This window comes from Neopelma chrysocephalum, unplaced genomic scaffold (genome assembly GCF_003984885.1).
Source record: "Neopelma chrysocephalum unplaced genomic scaffold, ASM398488v2 Primary Assembly neopelma1_96770, whole genome shotgun sequence".
Lineage (NCBI taxonomy): Eukaryota > Metazoa > Chordata > Aves > Passeriformes > Pipridae > Neopelma > Neopelma chrysocephalum.
Genome location: NW_020925414.1, coordinates 704671 through 730032, shown reverse-complemented (window position 1 = coordinate 730032; position 25362 = coordinate 704671). Strand labels below are relative to the sequence as shown.

General features: G+C 41.4%; 2 protein-coding genes across 2 annotated transcripts in view; one reads left to right on the top strand and one right to left on the bottom strand.

Moving 5' to 3' along the window:
- Window positions 1–2769: 2769 nt before the first annotated feature.
- Window positions 2770–21980, bottom strand: SNX18 (sorting nexin 18). Its single transcript, XM_027709327.1, has 2 exons — window positions 20256–21980; window positions 2770–5108 (listed from the first exon to the last, which is right to left on the bottom strand). Exons 1-2 carry the CDS (start codon window positions 21790–21792, stop codon window positions 4855–4857), a joined length of 1791 nt encoding a protein of 596 aa, XP_027565128.1. The 5' UTR covers window positions 21793–21980; the 3' UTR covers window positions 2770–4854.
- Window positions 21981–22093: 113 nt separating this feature from the next.
- ARL15 (ADP ribosylation factor like GTPase 15) overlaps window positions 22094–25362 on the top strand; it is a 274201-nt gene continuing 270932 nt past the window's right edge. The window contains exon 1 of the mRNA XM_027709329.1: window positions 22094–22333. The gene's annotated coding sequence lies outside the window, so the exon portion shown is untranslated. The remainder of the gene's footprint in view (window positions 22334–25362) is intronic.

The window sequence follows — 25362 nt, the reverse complement described above, 5'->3', positions numbered from 1 at the left end:
TTAGTATTCTTTAATACAGTTGTGGTTTGTTTTTTTTTTTAATGTGTGGAATTTCCTAAACTGATCTCCTCTTCACAAGAAAAAAACATATAATAGAACACATGGAGCCCTACAAAACCCACTGTGCTGCCTGACAGAGCCTGCATTATGGCATTTCATTCAGTCCTGAAATCTACAGTTCATCAACAATTTTCAACTGCCATGAGACCTTTGACCATTGAGCAAAGAATGTAACTTCTAATGGTGGAAAGAAAACATTGCTGTCCTCACCACCAGAAGAACTAAAGTTCCCCATTTTGTGCCTGCTCATTATGGCTATTTAGTAACAACAAAATGACACGGATGCTTTGGAAGCCCAAGGTACAATTAGGGACTGGAAGAACAGGCTTTTGTAGTCACAGGGCTTTCTGTCCTCAACGTTTTCTGATTTTTGTGTTCGTCGCCAACCATCTCCAACATCCACCTTGTTGTAGCTGCCAGGCACATCATCAGACTTCTGTTCCAGACTGCTGCTCCTCTCCTCCCATGGCCAGGCTTAAAGATCTGTTTAAAGCAGCTTCTTTGCTCAGCTTCTGATCTGAGAGCTTCAGCCCCTTCTGAATGAAGGAAAAAACAATTCTAGAGAAAGTCACCCGCTGCTGACTGATGCTAGAATCAGGATTGCCTGAAGCAAAGGGGAGTTACAGAAAATCTATCTGTGAAAATTTTGCACAGTAGGTCCTGGAGAAACCTTAGTTTAACTTGGAAATACAAGGACAAATTTTCACAGGCAGTGCAGAAAGCATATCTAAGTCTGTCAAATTTCAAATTGTCTTCCAAAGTATGAAAGAACTAAAGATTCCAGCCAAATTGTATAGAGAATTTAAAAAGAAAAACCTCTTTTTTATTTTTATGATTTCCTTCTGAGAAATAGCTGAACAATTGTCATTTAAGTTTCCCAGAAGAACTGGAGCACACTGGAGCACACAACCAGCATGGAAGATGTTAGCTGAAATAGTGAAGGTCTGGAAAAATCAGAAGGTATGGCAAACAGGGTCTTACAATTTACCAAAAAGATACATGTGTCTCACCACGTATTTTCAGTGTAGGCAGCTGATTAACATTTTCTAAAAACATACCAATTTTATTCACAACATATTCTTCTGCACTTTAACACAAACCAATACCTCAGTGGCTCTTGCAGCTATCAATTCATCCTCTCCAATCCCCAACAAGTATACCAGTTATTTACTATTTATCAGTGCAAAAACTGTGATGCATCAAAAACAAATTACATGACTTGAACAAAACGATGGCATTTAACATTATGCTACAGAACAAATCTGCTTTCTTCCACATTTATTTATTAAATTCTATTAGATTTCCTTTGGTGCTTCCAAAGTTCCACAAAATATACATTCACATAACTGTAGAGTACATTTGGATCTCAGACCACACCACTCAGTAGTCAGTCAGTCAGTCATAATTGTTCCAAACAAAATGAATACTGTAGTTCTTATGTAGTTCAGTAAGCATTAATGGAGTTAAGGTTTCCTACATCATAAAAATCACTGAATATGCTGAGTTGGTAGGGACCTAACAGGATCATGCAGTCCAACTCCTGGCCCTGCACAGGACACCCCAAGAATCCCACCATGTGCCTGAGAATATTGTCCAAACACTTGCTGAACTCAAACAGACTTGGTGCTGTGACCACTTCCCTGGGGAGCCTGTTCCAGCACCCTCTGGGTGAAAAACTTTTTCCTAATACCTAACTGAAACCTCCCCCGATTCAGCTCCATGCCATTCCCTTGGGTGCTCACTGGTCATGAGAGTGAAGAGATTGGTACCCGCCTCTCTGCTTCCCCCAGTGAGGATGTTGTAGATCGCAGTGAGGTCTCCCCACAGTGTCCTCTTCTCCAGGCTGAACAGATAAAGTGACCCTCAGTCACCCCTCATAAGGCTTCCCCTCCAGACTCTTCAACATCTTCGTGGCCTTCCTTTGGACACTTTCTAATAGCTTAGTATCTCTTTTATATTGTGGTGCCCAAAACTGCACACAATATTCAAGGTGAGGCCACACCAGTGCAGAGCAGAGTGGGACGATCCCCTCCCTCGACTGGCTGGTGATGCTTTGCCAGATGCCCCCTAGGACACAGTTGGCCCTCCTGGCTTCCAGGGCACTGCTAATTCATATTCAACTTGCCATCGACCAGGACTCCCAGATTCCTTTCTACAGCACTTCTCTCCAGCCTCTTGTTCCCTGTCTATATACACGACCAGGGTTGCCCCATCCCAGGTGCAGAATCCAACACTTGCCCTCGTTAAACTTCATATGGCTGGTGATTGCCCATCCCTCTGATTCATTCATGTCTCTCTGTGCAGCTCCTCTGCCTTTAAGGGAGCCAACAGCTCCTCTCAAGTTAGTGTCATCGTCAAACTTATTTAGTATCCCTTTGAGTCCTGCATCCAAGTGCTTTACGAAGACATTGAAGAGAACTGGGCCTATGATGCAGCCCTGTGTAACTCCACTGGTGATTGGTCGCCAGCTTGATGTAATCCCATTTACTATATAACCCTTTGTGCTCCACCCCTCAGCCAGTTTAACTCCAACTCTATAATAAGCGAGGAAAAGAGGAAGATGCTAATATAGCATTTTACAGATTTGAATATTTTTGAATTCTGCAACAATTCAGATCCAGGATTCCAGTCAAAGTTTTCTGGTACATCAAATTTAACCAATTAGTACCCCCAGTTTTCCCCTGCCCAAAAAATTCACAAATGAGAAAGTAAGGTGAAGACCATGACAGTTTATTAGGGAAAATTGTACCTGTCTGATAATGTTGTATGAATAACTATCACAGATTAATTTCCTCCTCCTGGACATGTACACGTCATTAATACTAATCTCCTAAAATACTCAACTGGACCAGATCAATTTGCGAACAGGTCTTAAACCTCCATGTAGAATCAATTTGATTGTAGTCTGATCTAATTAACGTAAAGACATTTAATAGAACAGTATCTGGCTTAAGCAAACATAAGCCATGGAACTCAGCTCAAACCTAGCTCACCATCATATCACATAATTAAACAGCATATGGGGAAGCAGAAGTTCTGCTGGGAAGAAGTGGTGGGAAAGGGGAAGTGGTGAGTTTTGACTGTAGAACGAGACAACATGAGGAAGGTAAAGAGCAAGTCAGCCCTATGGTCCTTATTTTATGGTCAACATTGTTTGCAGCACTGTTCCAATAAGCTAGAAATGGAGTCTTTCCTCACTGATTGCCCTTTCTTTTACAAATATTGGTTTTTCCCTCTTCAGTATTCTGTATTTTACTGCTATGTGTATGTACTAGAAGCAATGTCAAATGCAACTTGCACAAAACAGCCATCTCCAAGCACTTGGGGATGAATCTTAGAACCAAAACTACATTCTTACATTTATTCCTCTGAAACAAAGGTGTGGGGTTAAACTACTGAAACTCACATGATCAAGTGAAAGATCTGTACATTTCTGCTCCATAGGTGAGGAATGATTTGTACTTAAATGTAACTGTTGCTCTACTTCCTCTTCCAGGCTTTCATTTGTTTAAGCCATCTTTGATTAATTCAATTTAAAACAAAAAAGTAAACATTTTGCTTCCTTGCAAGGTTTTGTTATTTTTGTTTAGGAGAAAAAAAATAGGATAAATAAAAACTCTCTTTCATACTAACCTATAAGAAGGAAACCAATACATAAGAAATACCTATTTCAAGCGAAATAAGCCATAAAACTCTTTAAAAGATAGTGTTTACATACATAAATGCACCCTGCTTGTCAAAATATTTATACAAAAATTAAGACAATTGTTAATTCTTGAGTGTTACAAACATAAAAATGTCACCTGTTTTCCAAGTCAGTTCAGCCAAGACTTACTTCAGATCACTTATATTACTGAACATCTCTGAAAACTTTTAACTTAGTAAACTAACGAATCACAGTGGAGTTTCAACTCAGACAACTGGCAATGTAGGTGCAAGTCTGAAGTTAAACTGAATCAGCAAGTGAACAATGAGCAAATATTTTGAAACTTAAAAAAAAATATTGCAGCCGCATAGCTTGCACAAATATCCCCTTGATATATGTAATTTTTATTAGGCTAGCTCTTCAAATTTTCACTCACAGTAATGCTGTATATGTGCTTAACATCCTAGAACATGTAACAAGTAGTCTCCGTTTTCAGGGAAAGTGTGAATAAATTTAAATTCTCCCTTTTGAGCCAACACTTGTCATAAGACAGTACTTGCTATGCAAACTGAATGGCGGTTGATTTTTTTCCAGTCAGTGTGAGGTTTCATAATCAGTTCTGTCATAGGCATCAACCATTCATTCATTCAATCATAAAAATGTGACTTACTAGAAAAAGAAAAATAGAGTCTAAAGGCACAGAATCACATAGCTGCTCTAGTAGGAGTCTGTAAACAGAGAATTGTTTGAATTTAGGAAATCCAAATCTAGGAAAGTAAAAAGGCATCTGAAGCAGGCTTTTATCTAGCCAACTTCCTTAAAGACCCAAAGGGTTTTGAGGTCTACAAAGTATGCACTAAAATACCATATTTCAAAAAGCAATAAGGCAAATAGTATACTCATTATTCAGAAAAGTTACAATGGTACTGTAGGCATACACAGTATAACTTCGTTACAATTTGTGGTACTGTTTCTACTACATAGCGCTATAACTGTTTCCTTTCTACATAACTGGAGATTAAACCCGGGTTCCAGGAGAACACAAACTCATCCTTGTACCGCCATCTACCACTGGCAATAGCTCTTCAGCAGCGTCTGCTCTGCTGCCTGGGTCACGGTCGTGCTGAGGGAAGTCCACAACTCAGAGACTAAACACTGTCGTACTTGTGAAGAGCTTCTTCTAGCTTTTGTGTCACTTTTTGAAAAAAGAGTATTTGCTGTTGCAAGAAATGCTGCATCTGTGATTTAAAGTCCCTCACACGAATTTTGTGGAAATGATTAATTTCTGCAAGGGTTGCAAAGGAAATAATGTTACAACGTTCCTGAATGCCCTCAGCTTTTTGGAGCTCCATCTTCCCCTCTTCCACGTGCCGCTTACTCTCCTTTACTTTGGTAAGGGCTCCTGCGTAAAGATCAAAATGAAACAGTTGAATGGTGAGGACCATGTAGACTTGACTACTGAATTTTAACAACTAATTTAATAACAACACGGATTTGTATAAGGCCTATTCTCATAGTATTTATATGTGTACACACCTATGTGTACATATATGTGTACACAGGTGAATGAAAAAGGAATAAAAGCTTTTTCATGTAAGAAAAGTCACAGACCAGTGGATCCTGTTTAAAAAGCAAAATACAACAGTTTTTAAGGCTCAAGCATGGAAAAGTTAGTAAAATGCCTATTTTACAACCTTAAAAATCACATGATATCCTTCAGAGAATAACTGAGAGATATACCAGTAGTGGGAATAAGTGAAAGCACCAGAAAACTTGTCAGATCAGTTTAACCTACGTAAACCCCAGAGAAATAGCCTCATTAAGGCTTTGTGAAATATCAGTTTTCCCAATCTTTGTGAAATGTCAAAAGCAGATCTTAATACACAAAATCTTGACAAGACACATTTTTGCTTTTACACTACAGATGCTCCAATTATTGAATACTAGAGAATCTAGAAGTTTATTTCAAAGTCAAGATGCCCAGCTAGACCTTACACAGCATTGTAAAACTAGTAGAAAAACACAGTTAAAGAATTGACGGTCCCCCTTCTCCAAATAGCTAATTAAAGCACACACATCCTACAAAAGCAAAATATCACCCAAAACAGACACACCCAAAGCAGACTCATAAAATGACAGAATATCAAGATATGTCTTAAGACATTCATATTCTTGGACTCAATTTTCCATAGAGCAACTTCTTTGCCTTAAATATTACATATGTATTTTATTCATACAACTAAAATTAATCAGATCAGTACCGCTTTTATCTTCTCACTAGATGCTTGTTCCTTTAAATATTTGTAATTTCTTAACTCTCCTTTCAGATTACACTTCTTGCATGTGACTACAGTTCACGGACAGGGCTCCCCTCTTGCCTCAAAGAAGAGCTTTTATGTACCCCCTGCACTGACACTTGCCAGCAAGCTAACGGAGAAACCTCTCTGCCTGTAAATTCCAGGGGTAAAACCCTTCACTCTATCTGCTGAGGGAGCAGGTTTGTCTTCTTGTCAGCCTGAACCCACACATGGCAAACACCACTGAACAGTTACAATGCAGTTTGTAAGCATTGTTTGTCCTCCTGTGCCTGTTTGAAAACCATTTTAAATGTGCCTCCTGCCGGTGCATTGACACATCCCTGCAATTCAGGTCTGGAGCATGACTGTGCATGGATGTGTCTGCGTTCGCTGCGCACACAGCAGGCTGGGAGGCGACTGGGGAGCATGGCTGCTGCTCACTACATTTTACTCAGGTGCTCCTCACATTCCCCAGCCTGCTGTGGCTCATTCCCTGACCATCTCCAACCCTCACCACGCAGACAGGTGGAATGGAGGGTATGCTCTTACTGGAAGCAAGTTAAAATATCAGATGATTTCGCAGCCTTGGGTAAAAAGAGTATGCTGCATTTGAGAAATTGAATAGGGGTTATGTCTTGCATTATAGATAAAATGTGAAAATCCTAAAATGAGAGAAGCCTGTATGACATTTCTCTGCTCAGCTTCTAACAACAACTTGTTAACGGCTGTGGGAGTGGGGGAAGGTGGAGACTGTTTTTAATTGCAAACACTCAGAAAATACTTTCACTGTTATCAGTACTTCTCTACTCTTAAAATCATATTTTTCTGCTTAACTTGCACTTAGGCTATGCTGTACATGGCATCTCCTGTCTACAGTCCTGGTATGAGCTCTCCATCATGTGCATAAGAAATTCCCCTCTAGTATGATGTAGCTGCAGAAAGACATTTCTTTTTTAAACTGTGGCAGGGAGGTTATTAACAAGCTAAGCACAGATCACAGGCTGCATGGCTGAGGACACTTATATTCAGGTGGCAGAGGTCACACGCTGAACCTGATGTGCTAAAGAACTGGCTGAAGGCCAAGGGTAGTGTCTGTCTCTGGGGGCTGCAGGGTGGTGGCAGGGTTCCACACTTTCCTGGATCCCATTGCATGCCTGTGCGGCTAAAAGCGTGACACTGGCTTGACCACATCATCTTCAGCCTGGCCCAAAAAACCACCACCGAAAAATCTTCTCCATATGCAGTGGTGCCAGCAGTGGGACTGTGCCAAAAGATTTGCACTTTGTCCTCTCAGGAGTGAGGAATCTGTGAGGTAGGGCATGATCTGAAAAACATTTAATCCCTTCTCCTGTAAAAAGAATGCTTCTTTTAACAAACTTAACCAGGCTTAGCAAAAAATTTTTCTATGCTCTGTGGGCACGACAGGAATCCATGCATGGCTATGAAAACCTGAAATTAGGGACTTACTGGAAGTCAGATGGAGCTGGTTAAATAAACATGACAACTCTTCAGTTGCAGTGTGGGAAACAGCTTTAGATGTTATTTCTAGAATGACCAAACTGGAAGAAAAATACTTTTACAGCATCAGCACCTGAAAGCATAACTAAGTGTATGTATAACCTTCAAATTATTTTACATTAATAAAAAACATACATTACCAAACACTAAAGCCTTCCAGATTAGATATATTATGCATTTTTTTGCCATTAAAGAAAAGGAAGATTTACAATTAGGGAAGGAATCGAAAGGGAAAAGTTACAGTCATTAACAATGCTCTCTTAATGCATATGGATTCATACCGGTCCTGTAATGGAATTTCCTTTAAAACCTGGAGAGATTACAACCAGATATCAGCAACATATGACAAAACTGATACATATACATATACTGATAAAATTGCTTGGGTTTTATTTTGAAATGCCTTTAAATGAAGTGTTGAATTATTAGTAAAACAATTAATTTTAAAGTAACTTAATAGAGGGAAAATTTTATCTTGTTTTTGGACAGTAAAAGAAACCTCTCTAAACACACAGGAAAAAAAAGCACCCATGTGCTTTATTTTAAGAAGCAAATAATCATTTGTTTTCAAATGTTATATTTAAGTTGGTCAGCATATACTGAAGTTTGCAAGACTTAGTTTAGCAAATTGTAGGAAAAAAGTGTTACTAGTTCGAATTGCTTTGCAAGCAGCTTTGGTAACAAAACACACCCAAATTTTCTCCAAACACCTTTCCATAATCTACTTTTCCTGTATTTTAATCCCTGTGAACAAAACTCTGAGCTGGAACAGAGATTCATTGATGTGGAGGGTTCAATGATCCATGCAGGTTTCTAGCGGTGAATGGGAAGAGAAGAACAGTGTGAGGGAATTGGGGACTGGAAAGCAGCTCCTTGTGTGAAAAGAAGGGCCTTGCGCAGAGATGCCTTGGTAGGGGATGGTAACCTCTAATGGCTCCCAGCCCACAACTCCCAGCCTGCTGCACTACAGGCTGTTCACCATGAAACTCCCCACCTCTATCCTCACTAACTGATCCATCACATTCCACACCTAATCCAGAACTTCACAGCTTGCAGGCTGCTGAGGCGAGCAAGGCCCCCCAGTCTAAAAGTACACCTGCAGAAACTTCTCCTGCTTCTGATTTGAATTGTGTGAATACCTAGTATTGGTTTGGACAATCAGAAAAAGCCAGATGTAGACTAAAAAAAAAAAAATAGGCAGAAATATGGCAGTCCCAGAAAAGACTAACAAATTTTAGGAAAAAGAAACAGAAGGAGCCACATCTTAATGGATATTAGCTCAAGGAAGACTCCTGCTGAGTACATGCCTAGGAGAAATATCTGCCAATGCACTGTTCCCAAAGGGATGGAATACATAAAAATAAATTATTGGGGATTTTTAAGATCCAGATGTACAGATTCTGTAAAGTCTTGCCCATGCATTTAATGCTTCTGGTCTAAGGAAAAGACCTGTCAGGAGTCATGTCCAAGTGATCACGACTAACTTTCAAACAGGGAAAAGGGCCTGGATCAAAGATGCTGAATAAAGCTGTGCTACATCTATTTCTGTTCTTAAAGGCGGGGAAAAGCGTATGTGAATGCTGTTTTTCACTGCCCAAAGCCTTACAGTGATGCTCATTGAATGCAGCTAAGGGCTTAAGAGAAATTCACACGTTTCAGTGCTTGTTTTGAAGTATGAGATTAGACAACACAAGATGATATAAACATGTTTTAACAAGGAACATATGTGCTACCAAAATTGGTGCTAGTGCATTGTGCTAGCAGCCAGGAAAACAGGGAGAATGTAGAGTTCCTGATAGAAATAAATACTTTCAAGCATAAAATACACTACACAAACAGCAACTTAAGTGGGTATTGAGGAGTTATGAGAAAAAAAAGAAGTTTATTGAGTAAGCTGCTTATGCAAATATAAGGTTGCAATGAGGCAGGAGAAGTTATATACATTCAGAAAAAAAAAAAAATCCTGAACCTGAGAGAACTCATATTTGAGTCAAAATACATTTTCACACCACCTGCAGTTTTATTACAGTGATAAACGCTTTGAGATTTGTGGTTGAGTCAACTAAGAGCGTGTTTGGATCCATACACTGACTCTCTCTGCACACAGTAAGTACACGTGTACTGTAAACCTACGCTGATGTATATGTGTCCCTAGGTGCTCCACTTGCATGACCTGAGCACCCTGCCAGCAGCCAGCCCCACACTGGTTCTTCTTGCTTGCTGTGTACATGACACAAGTCCCAATTGCAGTCTGCAATGTGACCAGAAGGCAAAAGTTTTGGGGCTCAGCTCCTGCAGACTGCAGTCAAGACTGCTCTTCACTGAACTCCTCAATCTCAGCAGAAGGCAGGCCTGCCCTGTGCCTGCCAGCATATGCAATCAGGAACCAAAGAGCAGCAGCACCTGCTGAGAGTACAGTCAACAGGCTTCATTTGTGTGAGAGCAAGAAGACCAAAGCCGAGACGGTTCCCTGAAAGGGCTGCACGGTTAGGGTCGGAAAACACTGTGATCTTTTAAGAAACACCCAAGATTGACAAGGCGCTCAGCAGTTGCGCCTCAGAAATCTTGTGCAAATAATATGAACTGTACAATAAACAATGTTTCATCTTTCTACTATCAGCAAGCTACAAGACAACATTTACTTTGTTACTTACTAGAAAGTAGAACAACTTCCATTTCCACATCAATCATTTGTCCATCATATTAATGGTCTAATAGTATGAACAATGTGTTCTTCAAAGCACACTAATGAAGTGAGAGCTTTGAACTTGTCTAATAACTCCCTTCGCTTTACTTTTATTACAAGACATTGTTCTAACCTGAACACCATCTCTAATGGGAAGGGAAAAAACATATTCATGATGCTGCTTTCATAAAAGGATGTAAAACCAGATAATGTAACTAGAAATTCTTTTTCGTTACCTAATGATAAGATCATTTAACTATGGCTCTTTGCTTAAAGATTTGAAAAAGCTGTCCAGGGGTAGCTCACATGCATGGAACCATCTCTTACCCAGAAGACTGCTGCCAGAACATGTCGGTCTACAGGGTTGTCCCTCTACCCCAGATCTAGCAAAGATGTTGTTATGAGATGTCTCAAATGACTAATCCAACAAAAAAATGCACTTGGCCTGGAGGGAAGAAAGACGATGGCTTAGTTTTATCAGTGGCCTGGCTATGTGATCCAGCTCAGGCCAGGGCTACAGTCATTAGCTTCAACAGAAGGGAAGTTGCAGAAGCATTGCATGAGGTTACATATAATGTGAAATCCTACTCCAAAAAAAGCCCTCAAACTTTCCCCTCTCAATTCACAGTGAAATAGTGTGTAACAGAACAGAGATTTTGCTACACTGACAGATTATTTTCTTAAGAATGTTCTGAGCACCGATTAACAAAAGAAGCCTACACTAAGATTCTGCAAATTCTTTACATTTTCTGCCCAAGATTTATAATAGGAATTTGCCTGAAATTAAAACCAGAAGACTTTTCCAGTAGAGACTGAACTGTATAAAAGAAATGTCCCAGGGAAAAAGTACCATTACAGTTACTAACGGTGAAATGAGTTGCTCCTTTAAAATCTGGGTTTTTTCCAGTTTTACACTGAAAAAAGCAAGTCATCTTCAACACCAAAGGCAAAATTCTGAAGCCCAATGCTCTTTCAGTAAGTGTCAACACAACACAGTTTTCAAAACCAGTCTTTCAAATTAAAAGATGCTATTTTTCTCCTTGAGGATGCAAAACCACTTTAATAACATTCTCTTTTCCAAAGTGAAATGTTAGAAATATAAAAATCAAATACATCGAACTGCAATTACTTTAGCATTACAGGGGGTTTTGTAGATACATAAAAATGGCTATAATGCTTATGGGATCTGCAGCCTAACAGTAGTTTAAAAACCGAGGTTTATTTCTTTGTTGCACATTGCTCAAAAAAAGCCCAGAAAAACATAATACTATTATTACTGTAAACTAAATTACAGTACTGTGCTGACATCTAGGTTAACACTGTCTGACTGCAGGATTATTAACACTAGACAGAATTATTTGTTCTTCCAGTTACCCTATAGAAAAGCTCATTGAAAGCTGACAGAGACAAATTCTTCAGTTCAAAATGAAGTCACTTTTTAATCTACACCCACAAATAAAACAGCCTTGCTACAGATTTCAGAACCTTAACTAACTGTAACCTCATGTGATGGTTTTAACATATAAATTGATTTAATTAATATATAACTGATTAACAATGGTGTTAGATTGCACAGTGTCAATTTTACAGAACTGCCAGGGTTAATGGACACTATATATGTCAAACTAATATTTTTAAAAAATTTAAATAATGTGATTATTAAGACCTGATTAGACTCATTGAGCATACATCTGCCAGCTAGTGTACACACACATAGGAAGAACATACATGGCCAATTTATTTCTTCAAACCTACGAAGACTCTAATCATACCAGTGCACAGTCAGAGGCTCCAAAATGATCACATTATTGAAAAGCTATTTAAGCTCCCACACTGTCAATGTGCATTTCAGTTCCAGTGTCTCCAGAGGAATCTACAAGCTTTGGTGTGCAGCACCTCCAGTACAAATGTCTTCCTGGGCCATGCTACACCACACTGCTATATGAGCCCATGCCATAGTTTGCATTTGGAAGAGTTGATAAAAGGAGACGAGAGCATGATGGTAAAATAAATGAAAGAAACATTACAGAATTACCAGTTTATTACATCTACTGCCCCACATAATGCCATTAACAAAATTAAAAGAAAACCCCACAGCGTTAGGTAACCGCACACAAAAAAAATGCAAGATGAGATGCAAGCTTTCCATTCAAATCGTGAATGCAGCGATTTAAAACTAATGCTATCTTTTGATGTATTGTACACCAACAGTGTTTTAAGCAAACAAATGACCTTATCTTAGCCAGTAAAGCATGTTTAAGCTGTGTTCATGAAGAGTTTTGACTTTACAAGTACCTGTAATGATGTTTGAAAGGAGGCCTGCCAGGAACAATTTGATCTTAAAATCCATCTAAACTATGTATATTGCTGTCTGCTGTCACAAATATGGCATTTTGCACCACAGCCTGAGAGGAAAACACTAACTAATGCTGCTTTTACCCAATTCGAAGGCACTCTGTACTTTTTGGCACTCACGTGTACCGTTTAAGGAGTTTTTCTTTGGCTTCAGCAGGGACAGAAAAGAGTGAAACATAAACTAGGCTGGTCACCAGAAATGCAGTACATTTGCCCATTAGAAAGCTAGTCATGTTTTTCAGGAACACACTTGAAAATTTAAGTAATTGCAATTTGCAGAAGCACCAAGATGAAACCTTTCAGTAATTTTTTAGTACTTCTCACTAGTTTATATCTAAATGGGGCATCAAACAAGCTTTTAACACATTTTCCAGAATAGGAGTTGGTCTATTACAGTTCAGTTGTCACAGGTTCTGAAAACTAGTTTTTCCCAGTTAGGATGCTAATTACAGGCATTTTTTGGTAGAAAGATGCTACAGACTTAAGAGCTTTTGCAAATGCCCTGTTCAGTTCATAGTGCTGACTTCAAGACAACAACCATCAGAAATTATGCTATGCATGCATGATAGAGATTTTCAGTAGAACTGATTAACAACAAATGAATAGAAATGTCTCCTCCTCTCTAGAATGCATGTAAGTGTCATTATATTGAATGGTGACTTTTGAAGTTTTTGTAAGATTCATGAGATGTGTGTGAACAGGGTAAGACATGTAACACTGCATATCAACATCTGTACACCATTACTGAAAGGAGCAAGTACAAATGCAAGTTCTGCTGACTCTTACTTCTTTATTGGGGAACAACAAAACACCTGGTTTTGGATGTTAAGGCTAAAAGGGAAGCAAAGAACAAACACAATTTATGGTGTTTGCTTCTCCATAATTATCTGCTTAGCTCCCCTACTGTCCTAAGATGAGCAAATACAACATGCATAGACAATTTAACAAATTCATATGAAAAGAGTCAGGATCAAAATGAAATGCAGATACTGGTTCACTTTTTCCTAGTACCCTTTAATTGCTCTCTCTTAGAAATCTGAATGCTGCAGTTTCTGTGTACAGACAAAAAGAAGTACAATTCTTATTGCATAAAAAAAATACTCAAGGTAAATCATCATTAATGTAACCAATTAAAAATGTTATATAATACAGATGCAGAACACATGAACATTATAATAATATCATGTATATCCATATTATATAAAAAATTAGCTTCTTCAGTATACTGCCAGTTAGCCAGCATAGCTATTCACTCATATAGATTCAAAATCATAAAAATCATAAAAATAATTAAAAAATCATAAAAATTCTAAAAAAATCAGAATAGTAAATTGCATGGGACAACAATGTAATGAAAACTCCAAATCACAGGATGAATCTGCTTTTCATATTATTAATGAATGAACTGCAGGTAGACATGAAAAGGGTAGTTTTGTTCATTACAATTACAGAAGTTGTCTACCCATGATGTGCACCAACTTAAAACAAAGGCTGAAAACATCACACTTCTTCCTGCTTTGCTACAATAACAACCCAAAGCCACTGGCAAGAACTGAACAGATTGTTTAATTTTTTTTATTTTATTTTATTTTAATCCTCACTGCCTTCATGAAAGAAGCAAACTAGACTGCATAGAAAGCATGTGCCATTTGTTTGCTCTACTCTGCTGATAAGATTCATGTTTTGGGGGCTCAGCCAAAGGTAATTTCATTTTTTTTTAATTAGAATTTTCAAATCTGTGCTATTTGAACCACACAAATTAAAATACATAAGTACCACCTGGATATGTTTATACAGTCTGCACACATTAACTTGGCATTTCAACTGTTCAAACAAAGTCTAACAATGAAGTCATGGAAAGATGTTGGAAAGGCTGAAACACGTCCTTGTTTCAAAGGTGATTTGCAAAACAGTCGGATAGCTTATTTGTGTTTGATAATGCTAACAAAGAACTGGAAGAGCTATGGGAGCTTCTTTCCATTTTTAGTCTACCAATTTCTGTCTTCCCTGTTTGGATGGAATAAGCCTACCAATTCTTGTCTCCTCTGTTTGGATGGAAGCCCTTTCAGCCAGATCAGGAGCCCTCTGATCTTCAAGAGAACCATCTCACTGTCTTCATATACTTCAATCTCAAAGGTATTACACAGTTTCTAAAACAAAATTCCTGTAATATAACTTTTAATTCTTCAATGTCTACACTGCTACTCCCTAGTTGCCCACAGGGTTTTCTCAGTAGACCAGGCCTTATTGCCTGCAGTGAGCACACAAGAGATGGGAATACACTGCCTGTGGTCAAACCTACAGGTTTGAGCTCTGACCAAAACTTCTCCAGCCTGTTGGCACAAAAAGGGTAGACTGCACAGACTTTCCAGTCTGCAGTAACACATGCAGCTTCTCCCACAGGAGGAACAGTTATACTCTTTCTCTGCTACCAGCTGGTTTTAAAAAAAGAAACTACTGGTGTTTTATCAGCTATGAAATGTCTCTCTGTCACTGAATGTGTTCAATATCAGGCTATCAGGTTTCAAAAGGTAACAGGAAAGGAAAAACATCATGACAGCATAAATCTTGCTCCCTTAGAAAGCTATAGAGATTGCAGGAAAGTGAAAAAGAAAAAAGAATCACAGTTTAAAAAGATCCATGCATCTTTTGGACAGACAGGGCATACAAGTCCTTTTTTTTCCTGTTCCTGTTTAATCTCCCTTAAGTTAGGCTATTACTCAATTTTAGTCTTGCTTACTCCTGTCCTCTGATTAAGGAAAATGCAAATTTATACAGTTTCTAAATGTGAAGATTCTTTCACATTTTAGCTATCTAAACATCTCTATTTCCTTGAGGTTATCTTCAAATACTGGCAGGCAATACTGCATGATGCAGCAGCAAGCAGACAATGCTATATCACCACTGTAATAGCTACGGGGAGGCTGACAGGGCAAAAAATACAAGCCATTCTGGAGCAGAACATCCTTTCTCACCAAAGTCCTTACATAGACAAAGTGCATGTACCCATCTCTGGGGGAAGGAGAGGAAGCTGAAAATGTAACAGAGAGTTCCGGGTTTCAGTGCTGGGATTTTTGTGACGCTTGAAATTTCGATGCATTTACAGCTATATAGATTTTTCACCTACAAATTTTTAAGATATTCTAAAAACACACCCAGTGCATTCTTCAAAGCCAGTGTCTAGAATTAAGTTTCCTTCAATAAGACCACTTGCCTTATTTTACTTTTCACAGTGATCAAGAAGCAAAAGGTCAGATATTTTCAAAAATAATTCCCTTAAATCCTGGCATGCAGAGGAAATGGAATCGCTGTCTACATCTTTAGAAATATTTAGACCACTTTCTCAGATCTGTTTTGCAAAAATCATAACCAGAAGTTTGCAAACGTTAGGGAAAGAAGAAATCTGGAAAGCAGAGATAAAGCAGTACATTAGTCACTATTTCTTCTACTTTCAGGAAACACAAGAGGCTAATTATAGTAATTCCTCAAACAAAACTTGAAAGAAAAATCCAAAATGCCCCCTACTTCTCTACTCTCACTAAGCAAATATGAAGACAAGACAGCCAGACAAGCATGAACCAGAGTACTAGCATATCCTATCTCCAATTCTCAAAAGTGCACAAATTTTCTGAATCTGAACTTGTATGGGCCTGCAGTGAGTATTTGTGTTGAAGATTACTGAAGTAGGAAGATCTCATCAGTTGAGTGAAGCTCTAGTAATTAATATGTAGAAATTATTTCATCAAGAATGCCTAGGGAATTTCCACTAGTAGACCTTAAAAACATAAAAAAGAAGGTATTATTACAAAGGAAGTTGGGAAGCTGCTTTTCTTCTCAAAATGAAAACAACTGAATCCAGTATTTCTTGAAAGATATACCAGCTTTGCAATAGAAAATTAAAAAATGCAGCTTAGCTTTTGAGCCTATGGAACTTAATATCCCTCTTCTGCAAATGTTTTGCCAGGGGCTAAATAAACTGAATACAAGTATATCTGTCTGACACATTTGTATCTTCCATTCAAAAAACCCACCAGTATGCACAGGAATATTTTCAAGCAAGCACTCTGGAAGCATTTACCTATGGGGGGTTGAGGGTTGGACTCATAAAAATATCTGAGCATTTAGAAGCTTGAGACACCACTCTGCCACCATCTACCACACAGACGCCATTTTCCCCCTAATGACTTAGTTTTCCAGACAAAACCTATAAAACAACTAGCTGTTTGTAAGGGATGTCTGCCTTGGTACTGATATGCTCTATGCCACCCTCAGTGGGGCTCTCAAATCAATTATTTCCAGACAGAAGTGTAAGGTTTCCAACTTGGCACATTCTTTGCTGTAGGACTCAATCCAATGAATCTTCAGACCTGGACTGAGGCACATACGAAACAAGGTAAGCTCTCTCACAAAGCATTGACCAGTTGATCCTCAACTGGCATGTGGTACAGGAACGTTCAATCCTTCCTCTGTCACTCCTGAAGCAGAAATTTAATTCTTCCTTTCCTACAGAAAATTCCTTCAACACTGGGTACTCAAGATGAAAGAGACAAAGGAATCTTTTAAAATCTCCTACTGAAGCTATTCCCATTTCATGAAATACTAACAATATTAATAAGATAATAAACAGTTTGAAAATATTTCCAGAGTCCATTGGTTCATAAGTTTTACACAAATTACACAAATAAGATTATGTGTGACGTCCTCAGCACAGAAGGCAGAAAGACCTGAATCCCAGAGCAATTAAAAGCACAACAGTTAACACATTTTCCTGCTAACATGCAGATAAAGCAACAGCAAGGCTTACATGGCTTTGGTGCATAATTCTAGGGAAAAAGACAAAGCCCACACAGAGGGAAACTTTTGCCTCTGTGATTCTTTTTGCAGAAGTTGCAGAAATTTTTAACAAAACCCCAGACATGGAGACTTCTCAATCCAAACCACATTTCCATTTCAGCAGCTGTTCAACAAGCTGCAGTAGAGCAAAGCCATAACAAGACAACTCAGTTAAACATTCTATGCACAGACATAGGCACACTTCGGGTACAGCTGCCTTTGTTTTTCAGTCCTTCTCAGGTCTACGGGAATATGACCTTGGTTTTTATCTGAAGTGGACAATATATCTGCACTGCGTAGAGGGAAAAAAAAGGAGCACTACTCCCAACTTCAGGGTTCATCTTTTTAAAGGGATGGCCATCTAAGCAATGTATCAATCAGGCTGCTCCTGCTTCTACATCTTATAAAGCCACTTTGGTGTCATTTTCCTGCTCAATGAGGTTGTACGCTAGAAAATAAAATGCACTTTGAAGAAAGACACATCAACTGTATTTTTCAGATGATCTATTATCACCAACAGATATTTATACAGACTATAGAGACAGCATTATTTCTCAAAACTGGCAGCCATCCCAGACAATAAATTTAAAAGAAAGCTTTTATGTTGTAGGAACAACACATGGTTCATAATTTCATCTGAAGTTTACAGCTCGAAACTGAAAAGTTGTACCTTGTTAAAAGTAACTCTTAAAAATAATAAACCAGCAATATATTGTGTGTAAAAAACAACTCTCAGTTTTCCTCATGTTTGCCGTTTTGTAACAGGAACAACAACAACAAAGATACAACCCAGCTCTAACCCTGTTCCTATCATGAACCGGATACTCAAGAGATCAACCATTCAAGCATATGCCATCTTCCAATGGCTAGTATGTACCACGGGTAATATTGTGTTGGAGGCAGTGCTAGCCCAGTGGTGTTGGAGCATTAGCAGCTTCATGCCTGACAGCTAAACATTTCTCCAAGCTGCTCCAGGGCAGTGCTATGGCCCAAAATCAACACTACATATATCATGTTCATGCACTGCTCTAGTGAAAGTGTATTTACATGAACTTTCCCCAGTTCAACAAGGTAAACCTAACCAAAAAGCACAAATTCAAACTATAAAAGAAATAGGGATGGGTCCAGCACATACCTTATTATTCCCAGTCCTCCCTTCAAAGTCTCATCTCCAAAAATACTTTTGTGAAGAATTCCATATAGCCTTAAAGCTTGAGGATGTATTATTTCAATAGTATATATACTCTGATGTTTTTTTCTACCTAATAAAAAAATCTGTCCCTTTCTTTTTTCCAGAAGCTTAGAGATAATCCTACTAGTTGACAACTCACTTTAATATGCTCTGCTCCCAACACAGGTGACCCTTCTCTCCAAATCAAAAATATTTGAAAGCTGTTATCAGAACACTATGACACAGCATCCTGCAGAGCAACTCCTCAAAGGTTAGACTGCACACTTCTCTCTTCTCTTCAAAATAATATTAAGACTGTTTAAGTTTCCACTCACAATTTTCAAGATTCGATAGCAGAATGGAAATCTGACAATTTTTACAAAAAGCTTATTTTCTTAAATAACAGCAAATTGTGCACTTTGTAGCAACTCTGTTTCCTCAGATGCTCCCAGCAATAACGCATACTTCCTCAAGTCTGTCTTTTTGATCCACTGAAAAAGCTTTTCCAACCTTTTTATTGTCAAACTCAAGGTACTGCTCCAGATGCAAAATCCCTAGAAATGTCATGTTTGGGCAAAAAGACTGGTTCACATGGGTGACAATTCACTCAGGATGCAGAACACCACTTATTAATCTCCAAAATAATTTTCAACAAAGCTCATGTATTTTCTCAGGTAACTTACAGATACCCATTTCTGCAGAGCACATGTGATGTTTTCTTGGTCTCTCTTACAGCTCAAATCCCCACACCCTCCTGAACTTCCAGTTGAAACCTATAGGTAAGGAATAAAGCAGCTAAAAGAATGAACAATGGACTTCATCTATACGCAATGGTCAAGAATGTAGGATTATCAATACTTGAAGAGCAGCATTTCCACACATATAGTGCTACAAACTTCTCTTTATTTGAAAAAGTGTCATTAGTTGCATAGCAGATTTTTTTTTTCATTTTTGAGTTCTTTCTTTCTAACAAATCACAAAGCACCTTATAACCAGCAATCTGAACCTGAAAAGCGTGTTTCAGCTAGAAAGATGATGAAAGGGTAACAGCTGAGCAACGTCTGGCTATGACAATGAGGGCAAAGGTTGAACAACTCCAATTAAGAACCCTGTGGCAGATCATTATTCTTCCAAAGGCACCAAGAGAGTTTAATGCTTGGCCAAACAGAAAAACCCCAGCAGCTTTAAACATCTCATCAAACTCACACTGCAAAATGCACATACCTCCATGCACATCTCAAACACAGCGGTCAATCAGAGGAGTGCCTGCATCTTCAGATTAGTACATATTTATTATCTACTAGATCAGAGAATTAAGATACTTAACATGCATCTGAGTAATAGATGTTTTCATACCACTTCATGATTTCCAAGGTTTGTAAACAAGCCCTTTAATGTATCAGCAGTATTGGTAGATGTGGTTTCCTTCAGAGATACACAGTCAAATGGAGCAACCTCTGACCAGTAAAACTCCCAACTATGTCTAGACCTTTGGCACAGGACAAAAATTTTGTCACTGATGTGTTTTTTGTATTTTTAGCAATAGTTTACCTGAGTAAACACAGAAAGACTGAACCCAAGGCCTGCAAGCCATACACAGGGCAAATTCAGCCCCTAGTCCTTCCATCTGTTGTATATCACTGATACACAAAACTTAGAATAATTTCAGAAAATATGTAAGGGTATTACCTTTCTGGACATGGATGATGTCTGGAAAGTTGGCCAAATGCCCCTGATAGAGTGCTAACAAATCCATCACAGGATCTAGGTCCTGACGAGGCTGATCTGCAAAGAGGTCCCCGATGGCATCATAGGCTTCTGCAGTGAAGGCTATGGCTTGGTTGAGGCCAGCCGAAAAGGCCTGCTGGTCCAGCTCAAACGCCTGACTGAGGCACTTAAAGGAGTGCCCCACCTTCTGGTATTCCTTCTTGAAACCAGTGACTTGTTTGCGAGCAAACTCATTAGCCGTGTGATTAAGTTGTAGGGCACTCTCGTCCATCTTCTTGGTGAAAGCTTTGAAGCCATCCACCTGGCTTTCCACCTCCTGCAAGTCCAGGCTGGCGCCAGGGCCCGTGGGGACACTGATGGTCAGAAAAAAGTTGGCACCCACCATTTCATCCTTCTCAGCCTTGCGCTTGCCTTGCTTCCAGGCCTTCTCATCCGTGCTGGGACAGGTGAGGAAGTGCTGGAAGGCATCGCACTGAGCCAGCACAGGGTGGCTGCACATGTGGTCCATCCACCAGGCCAGGCCTTTGCGGCGTTTGGAGATGAAGTCCTCCTCGAAGCGGCCAGTGGCTTGCTTCTCTGGCAGGTGGGGCACGGAGATGACGGGGAACTTCTCGGCCAGGCGCCCATAGAGCCAGTCAAAGTGCTTGTAGCGGCGGTGCACCTGCTGCCCAGTGTGGCTGGGAACCAGCTTGTAGGCGATGTAGCTCTTCATGCCCTTGAACTTGGTCTGCTTGGTGGGGTCCTCGATGGAGCACTGGAAAGGGTAGGGGTTTTCCTGCCACTCGGGCCCCCGCGGACCCAGCACCACGCACAGCTTGTCCCCGTCCTTCACGAAGCCCGCCGCCTCGCCCAGCACGAAGGCCTCCCCGCCAGACTTGACGAAGGTGGAGAAGCGGTTCAGGTTCCGGCTCACCGTGGCCGAGCTCTTGGCGGCGCCGCCGCCGCCGCCGGGCGGGTGCGCGTGTCCCGGGGGGTGTCCCCCGCCCCGGGACGGCTCGGAGCGGGTGGACAGGCGGTACCGGCCCGGGGCACCGCCCGCCGCCTCGTAGTCGGGATAAGAGCTGCCCAGGGCGCCAGGCTCGTCGGCCACCGTGGAGCTGTCGTCCCAGTCGTCGTCCCAGTCGTCATCGCTGCCCTGGCTGGCCTGGTAGGAGCCGCCGTAGGGCGGGAAGGGGTACCCGGCGGGGGGCGCCGGGAAGGGCTCGGGCGGGGGCTGCTGCGCCGCCGGCTTAAAGGCGGCGGGGGGCGGCAGCGGCTCGAAGCCGCCCACGGGGACGTTCGCGTAGCGGGCGGGCGGCGGCGGCTCCGCGGCGGGGGCGCGGATCACCTGCACGTAGGAGGCCGGGAACAGCCCGCGGTCCCCGCGGCTGTTCACACCCTCCAGCCACCCCTCGATGTCCTGCTCGCTGCACAGGCTCAGCACCTCGTGCTCCCGCAGCGAGATCTCACCGGGGTTCTCCGACCTGAAGTCGTACAGCGCCCGCGCCCGTAGCGCCATCGCCGCTCCCCAGGGCGCTCCCGGCACCGCCGGCCCCTCACCACGCTGCGCCGGCGGAGCTGCGGCACCAGAGCAGCACCGCCGCTGCCCTCGGGCTCCGCGTCCCGCCGGCGGGCTGCCCGCCTGCGCTGCGGCTCCCGCTCCCGGCACCGCTCCCGGCTCCCACCCCCGGTGCCGGCGGCGGGCGCGGGGCCGGGCCGTCCCACGTCGCCAGTTGCGTTAATCCAGAGCCGAGCGGCAGGGTGGAGTAGCCGAGCGCAGAGCGGCCGCCCCGATCGATGGGCCACGCCCCACGCCCCTTGCCAGCCGTGGGCCCGTGGGATGCGCCGCGAGAGTCCCGACACCCCTGGGAATGCCGGGGCTGCTGGCTGTCCCGGGTTCTTGTCCGGTCTCCGCCGCTCCAACGCTACCGGTGCCTCCTGCCCCTCGAAGGCATGTCAGTTCTTCCCCCGGTCCGGCTGGGAAGCTCGCCAGAGGCTGCGTTGGTTCTGGGGGCTGTCCTCCGGCTTGACTGTTTCTTCCAAGGGAAAGGAATGTCAAGGTTGGTAAAGCGTGCGTTTTAGCCTTCGCGAACAATGCGGTCATGCGACCGTTGTTTGTTTTCTGTGGAACAGCCTCAGTACCCCCACGCCTGTGCTTTTTTTCCCTGCGTGGTCGTTTCCATTCAAAATTCCTGTTCCACCTGGTCCTGTGTTGTCTAATCACATGGATCCCGTCCTATTAATCATCTTTTGAGCTCTCTCTGTATCCCTGGGTACAGGTTTCTCTCAAGATTTCTACCTGTTAACGAGCAATTAGAAAGAAGTTCTTCAGAGGAGATGTGCAAGTTTGTGGGCCCCAGTTCTTCATGTTTTCTTATCAGCATCCCAACGGATACACAGTTCTTGCTCATTTCTTTGGTGTAGTTTAGAGTGTATGTTACTTCTGAAATGTCTTTATGTCGAATAACTTCATCTGGGGGTGATTCACTGGCATGCTACAAGACCCACTGCTTCTTTTCCTTGCTGGTTTTAGTGTTTCATACCTGGGATTTACTTTTATTCACTTTTTTCTTTGGACCTTCATTTTTCCAAAATTATGCATATTATAGTGCATATATTATCACAGGGCTTTTCTGTTCCTGTTCCTTGGCTGGTCTGCTCAACATTTTTTAAATTTATCATCTCACCCTAGTCTAGCATAATAGCCCCAAAATCCCTTATTGCTTAAGTCTGGAAGTCTGTTTCAATCACCCAATACCAGTAGTGTGCAAAGAACCACACAGTTCACCACACAACCAGCTGCTCAGTGGCCAGCCCAGTGGAACACATTTGTGTTGCGTCACCTGTGCTGCCATCTCCAAACCCAAGCACTAAATTTGCAGCAGCAAGTTTTCAGAGAGCAGTTCTGAATATCGACATCACTGCTAAGGCGAGAAGCAACAGTCCTCTCCTGAGAGAGAGCTGGCAGCTGGTAAAGACACCCTGACCTGGCCTTGTCATGGCCACCCATCTGCCCACCAACAGGCTCTGAGGAGCTCCTCAAGCCCTGCATCAGCATCTGTCAGTGCTCTTAGAACTGCCAAAGCTCTATTTCTGTCAGTCAGTGTTCCGCCCCCTGCAGCCAGTGCACCATAAGTGTCTGCCTTCCACACAGGCCTGGGTCTCTTCTTCAAATGCAGAGACTGCTGTGGCATTTGACCCACAGTTCACCATGCTGCCCTCACCCACGTGACCAGGCTAGAGCAAGGACTAAAACCCCAACAGGAGGTAGATGTGTGTCAGTTTAACCTTGGTCTTAGATTTCATCCCAAATTATGAGTGCTACAGATCGAGGTAAGTGATTGGGGTTTTGTATTCCTTCTGAAGTTACTCCTAACATTGATCTGGACAATCTTATGCACTCTTGTGAATCCTCACAGGTTAAACTACCGAAGATTAGTTCCTGATCTGCCTTTTCTCTGCCACTTATTGCTTCATATTTATTTGACTGCACCTGATCCAACTCCCAAACTTTTCAGTCGTATTCATCTAAATGTCAATGTTATTAATCAATAATATTGTTTTCTCTGAAAGTCTTTTTTTTCACATGAAATGAACAATACTAGATATGATGCTGACCTACTTGATTTGTTTTAAATAGACATATTTAGGATTTGCTTTCATTGGACAACCTGGAGTGACAAACAGGATACCTTGCCTGCAAAGCTGGTTCAGGAATGGGATTTTGCTGCTCCAAGTGGTCATGCCAACAGTGCCTGCCAAGCTGTGGTTATCACAGCCAGAGCAAGACAAAAGGGGCAACTTTGAGCTGGGCACTTGCCTTACTTTCTTGGGTCTGGTGGTGGAGGTGGCAGCTGTCCTGCTTCCCCCTGCTCCCTTCAGGGCATTTGACCTGATATTTCCTAGTAAGTACTGGCTCAGTGTTTATATCTCAAACAAACAGAAGCAAATGTTTCAAGTCCAACAGGGACAAAAAGTACTACCAGGAGAATTTGAAGGCATAAGGTCTAGGAAGCAAATGAGAACAATATTTCTTAATTTTTCTTGATTTTTAATTTCTTAATATTTCTTAAATAAATATGTATAATTTTTTAAAGTAGTTATTCTCTAAGACCTTCTAGTTTTATCTCAATACTTTAACAAAAATTATGTGAAATTGGGTCGTGGTTTTTCCAGCACTAATGCCATCAGTAAGGCAAAATTAAGAAAGGAAGAAATGTGCTATGTTATTCCCTAGTGGTCAAAACTGCGAAGAAAATTTTGAAAAATAACAAGGTTGTCAATGACGTTTTCCATCCTTTCCCACCAGTGAGCCAACTCTCATTACCACTGTGTTCAGGCATTCCATTTTTAAAACATCAATGATTATTTTCAAGAAAACCTGCGTGCAGAATTAGAAGCCACCCTAACAATAATACCCGCTATAGCAGAAGGAATTCTACCTGAAAGCCAATGTGGTTTCAGAGGCAACAGGAGTACCACAGACATGATATTTGTTCTCAGACAACTGCAAGAGAAGTGTAGGGAACAGAACAAAGGTCTTATGTAACCTTTGTTGACCTCACCAAGGCTTTCGATACTGTGAGCAGAAAAGGTCTATGGCAGATTTTGGAACGTTTAGGACGTCCCCCCAAGTTCCTTAAAATGATCATCTCTCTTTATGAGGATCAGTACGGCCAAGTCAGATACTGCAATGCACTTTCTGAGCCCTTTCTAATAACTAATGGTGTGAAACAAGGCTGTTTTCCCGCACCAACCCTATTCACAATCTTTTTCAGCACGATGCTCCAAAGGGCTACGGCAGACCTCGATGATCAGGACGGTATCTACATCCGATACTGTACTGATGGAAGCCTATTCAACCTAAGGCGACTGAAGGCCCACACCAAGACCTTAAACCACCTTGTCCGGGAGCTGCTTTATGCTGATGACGCCGCCCTTGTTGCCCACACAGAAGCAGCTCTGCAGCGTTTAACATCCTGCTTTGCAGACGCTGCTGAGCTCTTTGGGCTGGAAGTCAGCTTAAAGAAGATAGAAGTTCTCCATCAACCGGCACCTCAGAAAGTCTTCCTTCATCCCCATATCACCA